The 14,769-nt window shown below is 40.2% G+C and overlaps 1 protein-coding gene across 3 annotated transcripts in view; it reads left to right on the top strand.

Annotated features, from left to right (window-relative positions):
- Positions 1 to 14,769, top strand: part of TDRD3 (tudor domain containing 3) — a 190,014-nt gene that overhangs the window by 106,367 nt on the left and 68,878 nt on the right. For all 3 annotated transcript variants that reach the window (XR_007920946.3, XM_008260040.5, XM_089303623.1), the window contains exon 8: positions 7,914 to 8,054. Coding sequence is in view for 2 of the 3 variants with exons in the window: in XM_008260040.5 (XP_008258262.1) it covers positions 7,914 to 8,054 (141 nt within the window). In the remaining variant the exon portion in view is untranslated. The remainder of the gene's footprint in view (positions 1 to 7,913; positions 8,055 to 14,769) is intronic.

Genomic DNA, 14,769 nt, shown 5'->3' with positions numbered 1-14,769 from the left:
CCCACCCACAAACCATCCCATCTCCTACTCTTTCTCATCCCGTTCTTCATTAAGATTCATTTTTTAAAGATTTATTTATTTATTTGTAAGTCAGAGTTACACAGAGGAGAGGCAGAGAGAGAGAGAGAGAGAGAGACAGAAAGAGACAGACAGAGACAGAGAGAAGTCTTCCATCCAATGGTTCACTAAGTTGGCCACAACGGCCAGAGCTGCGCCGATCTGAAGCCATCTGCCAGGAGCTTCTTTTGGTTCTCCCATGCTGGTGCAGGGGCCCAAGGACTTAATGCCATCTTCTGCTGCTTCTACTTCTACATCTTCTACTGAGTTGGATGAGAAGTGGAGCAGCTGGGACGCGAACCGGCACTCATATGAGATGCTGACACTGCAGGCCAGGGTGTTAACCTGCGCCGGCCCCTGAGATTAATTTTAATTATCTTTATATACAGAAGATCAGCTCTATACTAAGTAAAGATTTCAACAGTTTGCATCCACACAGACACACAAAGTATAAAGTATTGTTTGAAGACTAGTGTTTCCGTTAATTCCCATAGTACAACACATTAAGGAAAGAGGTCCTATGTGGGGAACAAGTGCACAGTGACTCCTGTTGTTGATATAATAATTGACACTTTTATTTATGGTGTCAGTAATCACTGGAGGCTCTTGTCATGAGCTGCCAAGGCTATGGAAGCCTCTTGGGTTCACAAACTCCGACCTTATTTAGACAAAGCCATAATAAGCAAAGTGCAAGTTCTCTCCTCCCTTCAGAGAAAGTTACATGGGTACTGGTTTGAGACCCAGCTGCTCCACTTTCAATCCAGCTCCTTGTTAATGCATCTGGGAAAGCAGCTGAAGATGGCCCAAGTATCTGTATACTTGTAGATTTTCCAATTTTTGGCCATATAGTTATTGTAATAATTTCTAATTTTTTTTTGTATTTCTCTGGTATCCATTGTAATGTCTCCTTTTTCATCTTTGATTTTATTAATTTTGATTTTTTTACCCCCTGCACTCCCCCTGCCTTTTTGGTTATTTGGAACAATGGTTTATCAGTTTTATTTTGATTTAAAAAAAAACTATTCATTTCACTGATCTTTTACATAGTTTTTTAAATTTCAATTTTGTTCATTTTCTAATTTTTATTATTTCTTTCCTCTTAAAATTTTGCATTTGGTTTGTTCTTGTTTTCCATGTTCTTGAAATGTAATGTTTAATCTTTTATTTGATACTTTCCGATTTTTTGGTATAGATACTTATTGTTAGAGTTTCCTTTTTTATAGATTTATTTTATTTATTTGAAAGCCAGAGGGAGAGTGAGTGAGAGAGAGAGAGAGAGATCTTCCATCTTTTGGTTCACTCCCAAAATGGTTGCAATAGCTGGGGCTGGGCCAGGCCAAAACCAGGAGCCAGGAGCTTCATCTGGGTCTCCCACGTGGGTATAGGGGTCCAAGTACTTGGGCCATCTTCCTCTGTTTTCCCAGGAGCATTAGCAGCAAGCTGCATTGGCGGTAGAGCAGCTGGGACTTGAATCGGTTCCCATATGGGATGCCAGCATTGCAGGTGGTGGTTTAACCTGTTCCACCACAGTTCTGGCTCCTGAAGTTTCCTCTTTTTTTTTTTTTTTTTTTTAACATTTATTTATTTGAGAGGCAGAGTTACAGACAGTGAGGAAAAGACAGAGAGAGGTCTTCCATCCTCTGGTTCACTCCCTAAATGGTCTCAATGGCTGGAGCTGAGCTGATCTGAAGCCAAGAGCCAGGAGCTTCATCCTGGTCTCCCATGCGGGTCCAGGGGCTCAAGCACTTGGGCCATCTTCTGCTGCTTTCCCAGGCCATCTACAGGGAGCTGGATTGGAAGAGGAGCTGCCAGGACTCAAACTGGTCTCCATATAGGATGCTGGCACTGCAGGTAGAGGCTGAACCTACTATGCCACAGTGTCGGACCCCTAAAGTTTCGTCTTCCCAGTGCTTTTGCTGTATTCTCTAAGCTTTGATGAGGTGTTTTCATTTTCATTTATTTCAAGAAAATTTTTTATTTCCCTCTTGATTTCTATTAGAACCCATTGTGCATTCAGGAGTATGTTCAGTATCTGTATGTTTGTATATTTTCTAGTTACTTTTATTGTTATTTTCTACCTTTTCATTCGGTTGTGGTCAGGATACATGATATGATTTCATTTATTTTGAATTTGTTTAGACTTGTTTATGGCTTAATATTTGGCATATCCTGGAGAATGTTTCATGCACTCATTAAAACAGTGTGTGTTCTGCAACTGAATGCTCTGTATACATCTATGAGATCCATGTGGTTGATATTGTAGAGTAGCTCTGTGTGATTTTTTTTTTTGTCTGGTTTATCCATCCATTGGTGAAAGTTGGATGTTGGTATCCTCCTTTTCATTGTATTGTAGCTTATGTCTCCCTTTAGATCCATTAGCATTTGTTTTATAAAACTAGATGCCCTAGCATCGAGTGCGTGTATATTTACTGCTGTCACATCTTGTTGAATTGATCCCTTAACCATTATATAGTGACCTTCTTTGTCTCTTTTAACAATTTTTGTCTTAAAGTCTATTTTGTGTGGTATGAGTATAGCTACTCTTGCTTTTGATTTCCAATTGCATTGAATGTCTTTTTTACAGTCTTTCACTTTCAGTCTTTGTGAATTTTTATTGGTGAAGTGTGTTTCTTGTAGGCAACATATAGATAGGTCTTGTTTTTTATTCTTTTTTGCCAGTCTGTGTCTTTTTAATTAGGGGCTTTAGTCTGTTTACATTCAAGATTATTATTGGTAAGTAATGAATTGATCCTGCCATTTTTCTATAAATATTCTGAATGTTTGTTCTGAATTTCCTTTGATCTTTTACTAGGAAGTTTTCTGTCTTCAAATTGTTTTGTGATACTGATTATCTTTATGTCTTTGTATATAGTACATCCTTAAGTATCATTTGTAAGCTGGCTGAGTGGTGACAGATTCTTTCAATTTCAGTCTTGGGAGGTCTTTATTTCATCTTAATTTATGCATGATATCTTGCTGGTTCATAAAGTATCCTGGGTTGACAATTTTTCTCTTTTAGGAAATGGATTGTATCTCTATTTTACCCTCTTATAGAGTTTCTGTTGAGAAACATGTTGTCAGTCTGATGGAGTTCTTTTAAAAGTGATCTGCAGTTTCTCTCTTGCAAATTTTAGGATATTCTGTGTTTTACGTTTGAAAGTTTGACTGCAATGTGTTATTGTGAGGATCTTTTCTGATCATGCAAAATTGGGGTTCTGTGAGCTTCTTTTATTTGGATGTCCATATCTTTCTCTGAATTTGGGAAACTTTCTGCTATTATTTCACTGACTAGGTTTTGTAGGCCATTCTTAAAACAAAAGATTTATTTATTTATTTGAAAAGCAGAGTTAGAGAAGGAGAAAAAGAGAGATTTTCCATATACTGGTTATTCTTCAAATGGCTGCAGTGTTCGGAACTGGGCCAATCCAAAGCCAGGAGCCAGAAGCTTCTTCTGGGTCCTACTTGGATGCAGGGGCTCAAGTACTTGGGCAATTTTCTGCAGCTTTTACTAGGCATTAGCAGGGAGGTGGATAAGAAGTGAAGCACCAAGACTTGAACCAGTGCTCTCGAAGGATGCTGGCACTGCAGATGGTGGTTAACCTGCTACGCCACAGTGCTGGCCCCCTCTAAGCCATTCATTTATTCTCTACCTTCAGGAACTCCCAAGACTCATATTTTTAGTCATTTGATGGTATCCCTTAGAATACTGTTTTTGTTTTTGTTTTTTTTTTTTTTGACAGACAGAGTGGATAGAGAGAGAGAGAGAGAGAGAGAGAGGTCTTCCTTTTGCCGTTGGTTCACCCTCCAATGGCCGCCACAGCTGGCGCGCTGCGGCTGGCACACTGAGCTGATCCGAAGGCAGGAGCCAGGTGCTTCTCCTGGTCTCCCATGGGGTGCAGGGCCAAGCACTTGGGTCATCCTCCACTGCCTTCTTGGGCCACAGCAGAGAGCTGACCTGGAAGAGGGGCAACCGGGAAAGAATCCGGCGCCCCGACCGGGACTAGAACCCGGTGTGCCAGAGCCGCTAGGTGGAGGATTAGTCTATTGAGCTGCGGCGCCGGCCCTGTTTTTGTTCTTGCTGGTTTGTTTCTCTTTCTCTGTTTATTTCTCTTTCTTTGTCTTTCTTTTTAAGACATTTCCAAAAACCTATCTTCTATATTGAGTATTCTTTCCTCAGCCTCACCAAGTCTGTTATGAAGGCTTTCCACTGTATATTTTATTTGGTTTATTGAATACTTAATTTCTAATATTTCTTTTTTTTAAATCTCTTTTTAGAATTTCTCATTCATGTCATGTACTGATTTTTTTATTTCATAGAACTGTTTCTCTGTATGTTTGAGTAACCTTAGAATCATTCTTCTGAATTTGTTTTCAAGCATTTTGTCAATCTCTCCTTCTTCACAATTCAGTATTAATGGATTATTGTGTTCCTTTTTTTGTGTGTGTTTAAATCTTTTTTTTTAACTTTTATTTAATGAATATAAATTTCCAAAGTACGATTTATGGATTACAATGGCTTCCCCCACATACCGTCCCTCCCACCCGCAACCCTCCCCTTTCCCACTCCCTCTCCCCTTCCATTCACATCAAGATTCATTTTCGATTCTCTTTATCTACAGAAGATCAGCTTAGTATACATTAAGTACGGATTTCAACAGTTTGCTCCCACACAGAAACATAAAGTGAAAAATAATAGATGATTTTTTTAAATGATGATCAAATCAGATCAGACCTATTGTCATGTTTAATCCCAGTGAGAGTCAAGTTGGGAGTTGATAATTTCTTTTTTTTTTTTTTTTACAGAGGATCAGTTTAGTATACATTAAGTAAAGCTTTCAACAGTTTGCACCCCCATAGAAACACAAAGTGAAATATATTGTTTGAGTACTCGTTATAGCATTAAATCTCAATGTACAGCACATTAAGGACAGAGATCCTACATGAGGAGTAAGTGCACAGTGACTCCTGTTGTTGACTTTACCAATTGACACTCCTGTCTATGGCATCAGTAGTCTCCCTATGCTCCAGTCATGAGTTTCCAAGGCTATGGAAGCCCTCTGAGTTCTCCGATTCTTATCTTGTTTAGACAAGGTCATAGTCAAAGTGGAGGTTCTCTCCTCCCTTCAGAGAAAGGTACCTCCTTCTTTGAAGACCTGTTCTTTCCACTGGGATCTCACTCACAGAGATCTTTTGCCAGAGTGTCTTGGCTTTCCATGCCTGAAATACTCTCATGGGCTTTTCAGCCAGATCTGCATGCCCTTTTTTTTTTTTTTTAAGATTTATTTATTTATCTGAAAGGTGGAGTTACAGAGAGGCAGAGAGAGAGAGAGAGAGAGAGGCAGAGAGAGAGAGAGAGAGAGAGAGACAGAGAGAGAGAGAGAGAGAAAGAGAGAGTGAGTGTCTTCCACTGGCTGGTTCACTCCCCAGATGGCTGCAACAGCAGGAGCTGTGCCAATCTGAAGCCAGGAGCCAGGAGATTCTTCTGAGTCTCTCACGTGGGTGCAGGGGCCCAAGGACTTGGGCCATCATCATCCACTGCTTTCCCAGGCTGTAACAGAGAGCTGGATCGAAAGTGGAATAGGCCAGCGCCACAGCTCAATAGGCTAATCCTCCACCTGCAGCTCTGGCACCCCGGGTTCTAATCCTGGTCGGGGCGCCGGATTCTGTCCCAGTTGCTGCTCTTCCTGTCCAGGTCTCTGCTGTGGCCTGGGAGTGCAGTGGAGGATGGCCCAAGTGCTTGGGTCCTGTACCCCATGGGAGACCAGGAGAAGTACCTGGCTCCTGGCTTCGTATCAGCGCGGTGTGCTGGCCACAGTGCGCCAGCCGCAGGGGCCATTGGGGGGGTGAACCAATGGAAAAAGGAAGACTTTTCTCTCTGTCTCTCTCTCTCACTGTCCACTCTGCCTGTCAAAAAACAAAAAAGTGTAGCAGCTGGGACCCAAACTGATGCCCATGTGGGATGCTAGCACTGCGAACAGCTTTACCCACTGTGCCACAGCACCAGTCCCTATTGTGTTCCTTTTAGGGAGACATCGCCTTCCTTGTTCATGGTTTTTGTGTTTCTACATTGATTTTTGTGAATCAGAGATATCTCTTGTTTCTATCTCCCCTGTAGGATGGATTTTTTTAACTGATTGCAATATTTCCTGGAAGTATGCCTCTAAGGTGGAGTACTTAAGGCTTACAATTAAATTCTAGGTGTTTGTGTTGGACAAGGAAGTGCTGACCACTATTTGTACATGGGGCAAGAGTCCAATACCAAAGTTGGGCATGATAGATCACATCTGGCTATGGTTAGTGCGGGGGAGGATGTCACATTTGGCTAGAATGCTCACAGTCCAGGCATTCTCTGTGCCAGGTGAACCCACTGATATACAGCCTGGTGTGAGCTCACATTGTCAGTGTACCTCACCAACCCAGGAACATACACTGTAAAGCACACTGATGCACCCTGCAGGGTGTTCCCTGATCCCGCTACAAGATCCGTCCCCAGCATGCAGGGAATTCTGAGTGTCCGCAGTCAGACCAGTTGGGTGCACAGGAATCCAGCTGCATTCTGAACCCTCTCAGCTCTGTAGCCTATGTCCAAGACTACCACAGTCATGGGGTGCTAGGGATCCTCTCTCCACTGTGTGAGCTGCCCCATGCCCAAACACAGTGGCCTCCAGCAGCAGTGGAACTTCCCATTGTTCTTCGTCAGTGCAGAGTTCAAGTACAGCTGCATTTCAACAAACTGAGTCTGATACTTGGTTGGGGGAGGGGGAGAGGCAATGTGGCCTCACTTCACAAAACAAAAATAGTGTCCCAGAGACCTGCCAGCATTCCAGGCTGGAATTGAAGCCTGAGGGGACATTCTCATTTCATTCTGAAATTCTCCCTCAGAGCACCAGTATAGGGGTTTATGACAGCCTTCTTTCACCTTGCTCTGGGAAGATAGCATCTCCCAGCTGGGAACCAGCTGTGTTCATGCAGAAGTGGCTGTCGATGTTGTGTCTATTCTTTCTCCTCACTGCTCCATGGAATCTCTGTTCTGTCTTCTCAGGTCTCCACTGAAAATTTCACTCAGCGTCTTGAGAATGTAGTCTTTTTGTGTGGTGTGTGTGTGTGTGTGTGTGTGTGATATCTTTCTGAGTTCAGTGGAGCTTCTCACTATTTAGCCATCTTGGATCCTTTCCTAGAATCATTAAAAAAAAAAAAAGATTTATTTTATTTATTTGAAAGGCAGGGTGGCAGAGAGAGAAAGACAGAGAAAGAAATCTTCCATCCATTGGGGCACTCTCCAAATGGCCACCACAGTTACCAGAGTTGGTTCAATTTCAGAAGCCTGGAGCTCCATCTATGTCTTCCATGTAGGTGGCAAGGGGCCAAGCACTTGAGCCATCTTTCCCAGGTACATTAACAGAGAGCTGGATCAGAAGCAGAGAAGCCTAGACTCAAACTGACACTCCCATAAGGGATGCTGGTGTTGCAGGCAGTAGCTTAACCTGATGTGCTATGACACTGGCTTTTATCGTAGATATGATTTTGACAACTAATCTTTATAATGTATTATTTACAGTATATTGTTTTATTTTCTTTCATGTTGCTATATGCCTAAGTTTATTTTGGCGACTTTGCTTGGAGAGACTTAAAGATTTTAATCATTTAATTTTTATTGAGAAGTAGAGATTATAACTAGTGGGTATTTTTGCTGTTTAAAAAGAATCAGTTAATGCTTCATTTTTCCATTAAGACATAATTATGAAACATTTAAATACTTCAAGTTTTGTTAGATGTATTTATTCATAGCTTAGTTTTTAGACCAGTTTGTGAATATTATTTAACTTACCTCTCTTTTATTTTTCTCTTATCTAAAGACCAAGACATTTGGAGGAGGTGGTGGTACTGCTAGAAGTAATCTCAATATGAGTGCTGCTGGTAACCGAAATAGGGAAGTTTTGCAGAAAGAAAAATCAACCAAATCAGAGGGAAGACCTGAAGGTGTTTATAGAGAACTGGTAAGATTAAAGAATTGACCTTACAGTTAATGTAATCTTCCTTTAACAGCCTCAGTGATTCTTACATTCCTTCTCAGAACCACTGTTGGCTTTGTTTAAAGTATACTTGGAATAGGTGTTACAAGTTTTAGAAGGATTTCATTAAAGGAGTATAGTTAACTCATGGAAAAACTAGATTGTTTGAAAGATAATTTATGATTGGTTCCAAGATGGCAGAGTAGGGAGAGAGCTTACTACTCTAGCCCCTGAGAAGATAGTTTAAAAAAAGTGGAGATAGTGTAGTCTCAGGGAAGAGTTAGGGAAAAAACAGCAGAGGAAACTCTACCAAGATTAGAGGGACATGGTAGACCTATGTGGAGGGCCTGGGTGCCCACGGCTAGGGACTCCAACAGCTGAGAGCCTATGTTCCAGTGCTGGAAAGTGAGGTGAGATGACACCGCAGTAGACCGAACCACTGGAAAAAGCAGCAGGAAGAGCCTAGAGGGAACGAGGCTTGAAGCCCTCTGGGGAAGTGTACCAGCCAAACTAGAGGAGAGAAAAAAAAAAAAAAAAGGACGGTGCAGACATGTTTCTCTCTCTCTGATCACCTCACAAATGCATACAAGCCTATCTAGCAGGTACCATTTTGGACAGCAGCCCCAGCTTGTGTCTGCACCCAGCAATCAACTGAGCAGAGACTCCTGACTCTGGTGGAGAGAAATAACAGGGGACTAGGAGCTTGTGACTGTGTGAAGCCTCTGAACCAGGACTGTGAAAAAAAAATTAAAAAACTGAGGGTGTTTTGCAGAACTCATGGTGTGGTTGAGACTTTGAGCAGTCTCAGTGGGAAACACCACAAGCTCAGGGGTTCCTGGTTACCTGGTGAGAGACATTGCTGGGGAGTCTGAACTTACACTGAGGACTACACAGATCCTTTGTGTGGTCCTTGGAAAAGAGCAGATGAATATTATACCCACTGGGGCTAGCACTCAGGCACTGGTTTCCATCTAGAAGAGCTCAGCTGAGCAGAATATATTTCCCTTCTGATTAAATAAAACAGAAAAGATTTACCACAACAAACTTGGGTGTGTCACCTTTGGCACACCATTAACCCTGGAGAACTGAACAGAGCTCTATGGCCACACCCACTACAAGCCTCTAGAGATTCATTGAAAGCAGACAGTCCACTTATCTAAAGAGTCATGTGGCAGTGGGGTGGGGTGGGGGGAGAAGAAACCAACGAGTATCTCCACAAATGCCAAACAACAAACACAACAATCCAAAAAACAAGAATAAGGAAGACAACATGGTGCTCCCGAAAGAACACAACACTTAAATACTAGATTATGAAGACAATGAGATACAAGAAATGGAACTCAAAATGTTGATCATAAGATTACATAGAAGGCCAGCACTGGGGCTCAATAGGCTAATCCTCCACCTGTGGCGCCGGCACACCAGGTTCTAGTCCCGGTCGGGGCGCCGGATTCTTTCCCGGTTGCCCCTCTTCCTGTCCAGCTCTCTGCTGTGGCCCGGGAGTGCAGTGGAAGATGACCCAAGTGCTTGGGTCCTGTACCCCATGGGAGACCAGGAGAAGCACCTGGCTCCTGGCTTCGGATCAGCACGGTGCGCTGGCTGCAGCACACCAGCCACGGTGGCCATTGGAGGGTGAACCAATGGCAAAGGAAGACCTTTCTCTCTGTCTCTCTCACTGTCCACTCTGCCTGTCAAAAAAAAAAAAAAAAAAAAACAAAAAACAAAACAAACAAAAAAAAAAACAAGAAAGTAACACATCCCTGCTGGCATCTTGATTTCAATCTAGTGAGAATGGTATTGTTATGGATTTATAATCTCTAGAACTATAAAAAAAAAAAAGATTACAGAGAAGTAATCAAAAGCAAACGCATTACTGAAATCCATGCAGGACATGAAAGAAAATCTCTCCCATGAAATTGATCTTAAGGAGGAATCAAAATGAAATGAAGAATTCAATAGAACATGAAATTGATATATTAAAGAGAAATCAGAATTAAATGAAGAATTCAATAGAACAAATAAATGCAGTGGAGAACCTTAAAAAAAGAATCAGTGAGGCAGAAGAGAGAATATCAGACTTAAAAGACAGAGCACAGGAAAGTAGACAATCAAACCAAAGACAAGAAGAGGAAATTAGAAATCTAAAAAACACTGTTGGGAATCTACACGATATTATAAATTAACCCAACATTCGGGTTCTAGGAATTTCTGAAGGCATGAAGAGAGAGAAAGTATTAGAAGGCCTTTTTAGTGAAATACTAGCAGAAAACTTCCTGGGTTTGGAGAAGCAAACAGACATCAAAGTACAGGAAGCACAGAACTCCCAAAAGACATGACCAAAAATGATCCTCACCATTACACATTGTAATCAAACTCAACACAGTGAAACAAAGATTCAAAAATGTGCAAGAGATAAATGCTAGATTACTTTCAGAGGATCTCCAGTTAGACTCACAGCAGACTTCACATAAGAAACCATGCAGGCTCGGAGAGAATATATATATAGATACAGATATAGATATAGGTATACTCCAAGTCCTAAGAGAAAAAAACTGTCATCCCAGAATATTATACCCTGCAAAGCTCTCATTTGTAGATGAAGGTGAAATAAAGACCTTTCACAACAAACATAAATTGAAAGAATTTGTCACCACTCGTCCAGCCCTGCAAAAGATGCTTAAAGATGTGTTATACACAGAAACATGGTCATCAATACGAAAGAAAGTAAAGGAAAAAAATCTCTCAGTAACGGATCAAAGGAAGTTCAAATCATAAATTAGGAATATGTTTGGGAAAATGGCAGGCAAAGTCATTACTTATCAATAGTCATATTGAATGTAAATGCCCTCAACTCTCCAATTAAAAGGCACAGATTGGCTGAATGGATTAAAAAAAATCATCTATTTACTGCTTAGAAGAAACACACCTTTCCAACAAAGGTGCACATAAACTGAAAGTGAAAGGTTGGAAAAAGGTATTCCATGCCAACAGAAACCAAAAAATAGCTGGTGTAGCATCATAGTATCAGACAAAATAGGCTTTAACACAAAAACTATTAAAAGAGACAAAGAGGGGCACTACATAAGGATTAAGGGATCAATTCAACAGGAAGATGTAATTATTATAAATGTATATGTACCTAACTACAGGTCACCTGGCTATCTAAAAGATATGTTAAGGGATTTAAAGGGAGACTTAGACTCCAATACAATAGTATTGGGGGACTTCAATACTCCACTTTGAGCAATGGACTGATAAACCAGCCAGAAAATTGACAGGGAAACAGCAGATTTAATTGACACTACAGACCAAATGGACCTAACATATCTACAGAACTTTTCATCTTACACTTGAAGAATACACATTCTTCTCAGCTGCATGGAACTGTCTCTAGGATTGACCACATACTAGACCATAAAGCAGTCTCATCAAATTCAAAAGAATCGAAATCATACCATGCATCTTCTCAGACCACAATGGATTAAAGCTGGAAATCAACAAGTCAGGAATCTAGAGCATATGCAAACGTATGGAGACTGAACATCATGCTCCTGACTGAGCAGTGCGTCATAGAAGAAATCAAAAGAGAAATCAATATCTTTCTGGAAACAAATGAAGATGACGACACAACATATCAAAACGTGGGATACAGCAAAAGCAGTGTTAAGAGGACAGTTTACTGCAAAGAGTGCCTACGTCAAGAAATTGGAAAGGCACCAAATAAATGAGCTATCAATGCCTCTCAAGGATCTAGAAAAGCTATAGCAAACCAAACCCAAAACTAGTAGGATAAAAGAAATATTTAAACTTAGAGGAGAAATCAACAAAATTGAATCCCCCCAAAATTACAAAAGATCAGTAAAATGAGAAGCTGATTTTTTTAAAAAAATAAAATTGACACCCCATTGGCCCAGCTAACCAAAAAAAGGAGAGAGAAGACCCAAATCAATAAAATAGAGATGAAAAAGGGAATGTAACAACAGATACCACAGAAATAAAAAAGTCATCAGAAATTACTACAAAGAGTTGTATGCCAACAAACTGGGAAATCTATCAGAAATGGATAGATTCCTGGACACAAACAACCTACATAAATTGAACCATGAATACAAAGAGAATGTAAACAGACCCATAACCGAGTCAGAAATTGAATCAGTAATAAAGGCTGTCCCAAAAAAAGAAAAGCCCAGGACCAAATGGATTCACTGCTGAATTCTACCAGACATTTAAAGAAGAACTAACTACAATTCTTCTCAAACTATTCAAAACAATTGAAAGGGGATCTTGGAATAAACTTAATGAAGGATTTCAAAGATCTCTATGATGAGAACTACAAAATATTAAAAAAAGAAACAAGAAGATACAAAAACAAATGGAAAAAATCTTCCAGGTTCATGGATTCATCAAAATGTCCATTCTTACCAAAGCAATTTACAGATTCAATGTGATGCCAATCAAAATACCAAAGGCATTCCTCACACACAGATTTGGAAAAAATGATGCTCAAATTCATTTGGATGCACAGGAGACCTCAAATAGCTAAAGCAATCTTATACAACAAAAACAGAGCTAGAGGCATCACAATACCAGATTCAAGAGATATTACATGGCAGTTATAATCAAAACAGCCTGGTTCTGGTACAAAAACTGATGGATAGACCAGTGGACCAGAATAGAAACACCAGAAATCAATCCAAACATCTATAACCAACTTATATTTGATCAAGGAACTAAATCACTGGAGCAAGGATAGTCTATTCAACAAATGGTGCTGGGAAAACTGGATTTTCAATGCAGAAATATGAAGCAAGAACCTTTCCTTACATCTTAAACAAAAATCCACTCAACATGTATTAAAGATCTAAATCTAAGACCTGACACCATCAAATTATTAGAGAACATTGGAGAAACCCTGCAAAATATTGGCATTGGGAAAGACTTTTTAGAAAAGACCCTGGAGGCACAGGCAGCCAAAGCCAAAATTAACAACTAGGATTACATCAAATTGAGAAGTTTCTGTACTGCAAATGAGTCAGGAAAGTGAAGAGGCAACTGACAGAATGGGAGAAAATATTTGGAAATTATGCAACTGATAAAGGATTAATAACTAGACTCTACAAAGAGTTAAAGAAACTCCACCACAAAAAAACAAACAACCCACTTAAGAGATGGGCCAAGGACCTAAACAGACATTTTTAAAAAGAGGAAATCCAAATGGGCAACAGACACATGAAAAAATAGTCAGAATCACTAGCCATGAGGGTAATGTAAATGAAAACCACAATGAGGTTTCACCTCACCCCAATTAGAATGTCTTTCATACAGAAATCAACAAACAACAGATGCTGGCAAGGATGTGGGGAAAACAGCACACTATCCACTTAGGTGGGAATGCAAACTGGTAAAGCCACATTGGAAGATAGTTTGGAGATACCTAAGAAATCTGAATATAGCCCTACCATATAACCCAGCCATCCCATTCTTTGGAATTTACCCAAGGGAAATTAAATTGGCAAATAAAAGAGCTATCTGCACCTCAATGTTTGTTGCAGCTCAATTCACTATAGCTAAGACATGGAATCAACCTAAATGCCCATCTATGAAATACTGGATAAAGAAATTATGGAATATATACACTACGAAATACTACACAGTGATAAAACAAATGAAATCTGGTTATTTGCAACAAATTGGAGGAATCTCGAAAACATCATGCTGAGTGAAATAAGCCAGTCCCAAAGGGACAAATATATGTTCTCCCTGATCTGACAGCTAACTGAGCACCTAAAAGGAAATCTGTACATGTGAAACTGACACTGTGAGAAGCTATGACTTGATTAGCTCTTGTCCTGACTATTGAGGACTTTTATTTTTTTTAGTATTTTCATTTTCTACTTAATACTATTGCTTGAACTCTTTACTTAACACAGAATTATTCTTAAGTGTTTACATCCAATTGAAAATTATTCACTGTTAAAAATAAGAGTGCGAACAAGAGAGGGAGGAGATGTACAATTCAGCACACGTTCCCTGGGACTTACCCTTAAGGGTAGAGCTAAAAACTTACCATGGGACTCCAAATCCCATTAAGCTGGCAGGTACCAATGCCATCTTACTAGTTAAAGTGATCAGTTTAAGTTCATAACTGATCATAAAGATAGGATTAAGTATCAAAGGGATCACATAAATAAGACCAAATTTCTTCTAATAATAATTGATAGAATTAAAAAGGAGAGAACAACGCAACCTAGGAAGCAGACCACACAATAGATTCATAGAATGACAAATGCCCTAAACAGCACTCTGGCCTCAAAATCAGCCCTTAAGGCATTTGGATCTGGCTTAAAAGCTCATGAGAGCATTTTAGGCATGGAAAGCCAAGACACTGTGGCAAAAAAATGACCTATATGAAAGATCTCTGTGAGTGAGATCCTGGTGGAAAGAAGGGACCATCAAAGAAGGAGGTACCTTTCTCTGAAGGGAGGAGAGAACTTCTACTTTGCTTTTGGCTCTGTCTAAATAATGTGGGAGTATTTGGACACAAGAGGCTTTCATAGCCCTGGCAGCTCATGAAAAGGGCACTGGGTGATCACTGACTTCATAAATAAGAGTGTCAATTGTTAAATCAACAACAGGAATCATTGTATACTTGCTCCCCATGTAGGACCTCTGTCTTTAATGTGTGTACTGTGAGAATTAA

The sequence above is a fragment of the Oryctolagus cuniculus genome, chromosome 9 (assembly GCF_051225735.1).
Source record: "Oryctolagus cuniculus isolate XC-2025 breed Fujian yellow rabbit chromosome 9, ASM5122573v1, whole genome shotgun sequence".
NCBI lineage: Eukaryota > Metazoa > Chordata > Mammalia > Lagomorpha > Leporidae > Oryctolagus > Oryctolagus cuniculus.
Note: the sequence above shows the minus strand (reverse complement) of the source record. Positions and strands in the feature narration are given on the sequence as shown.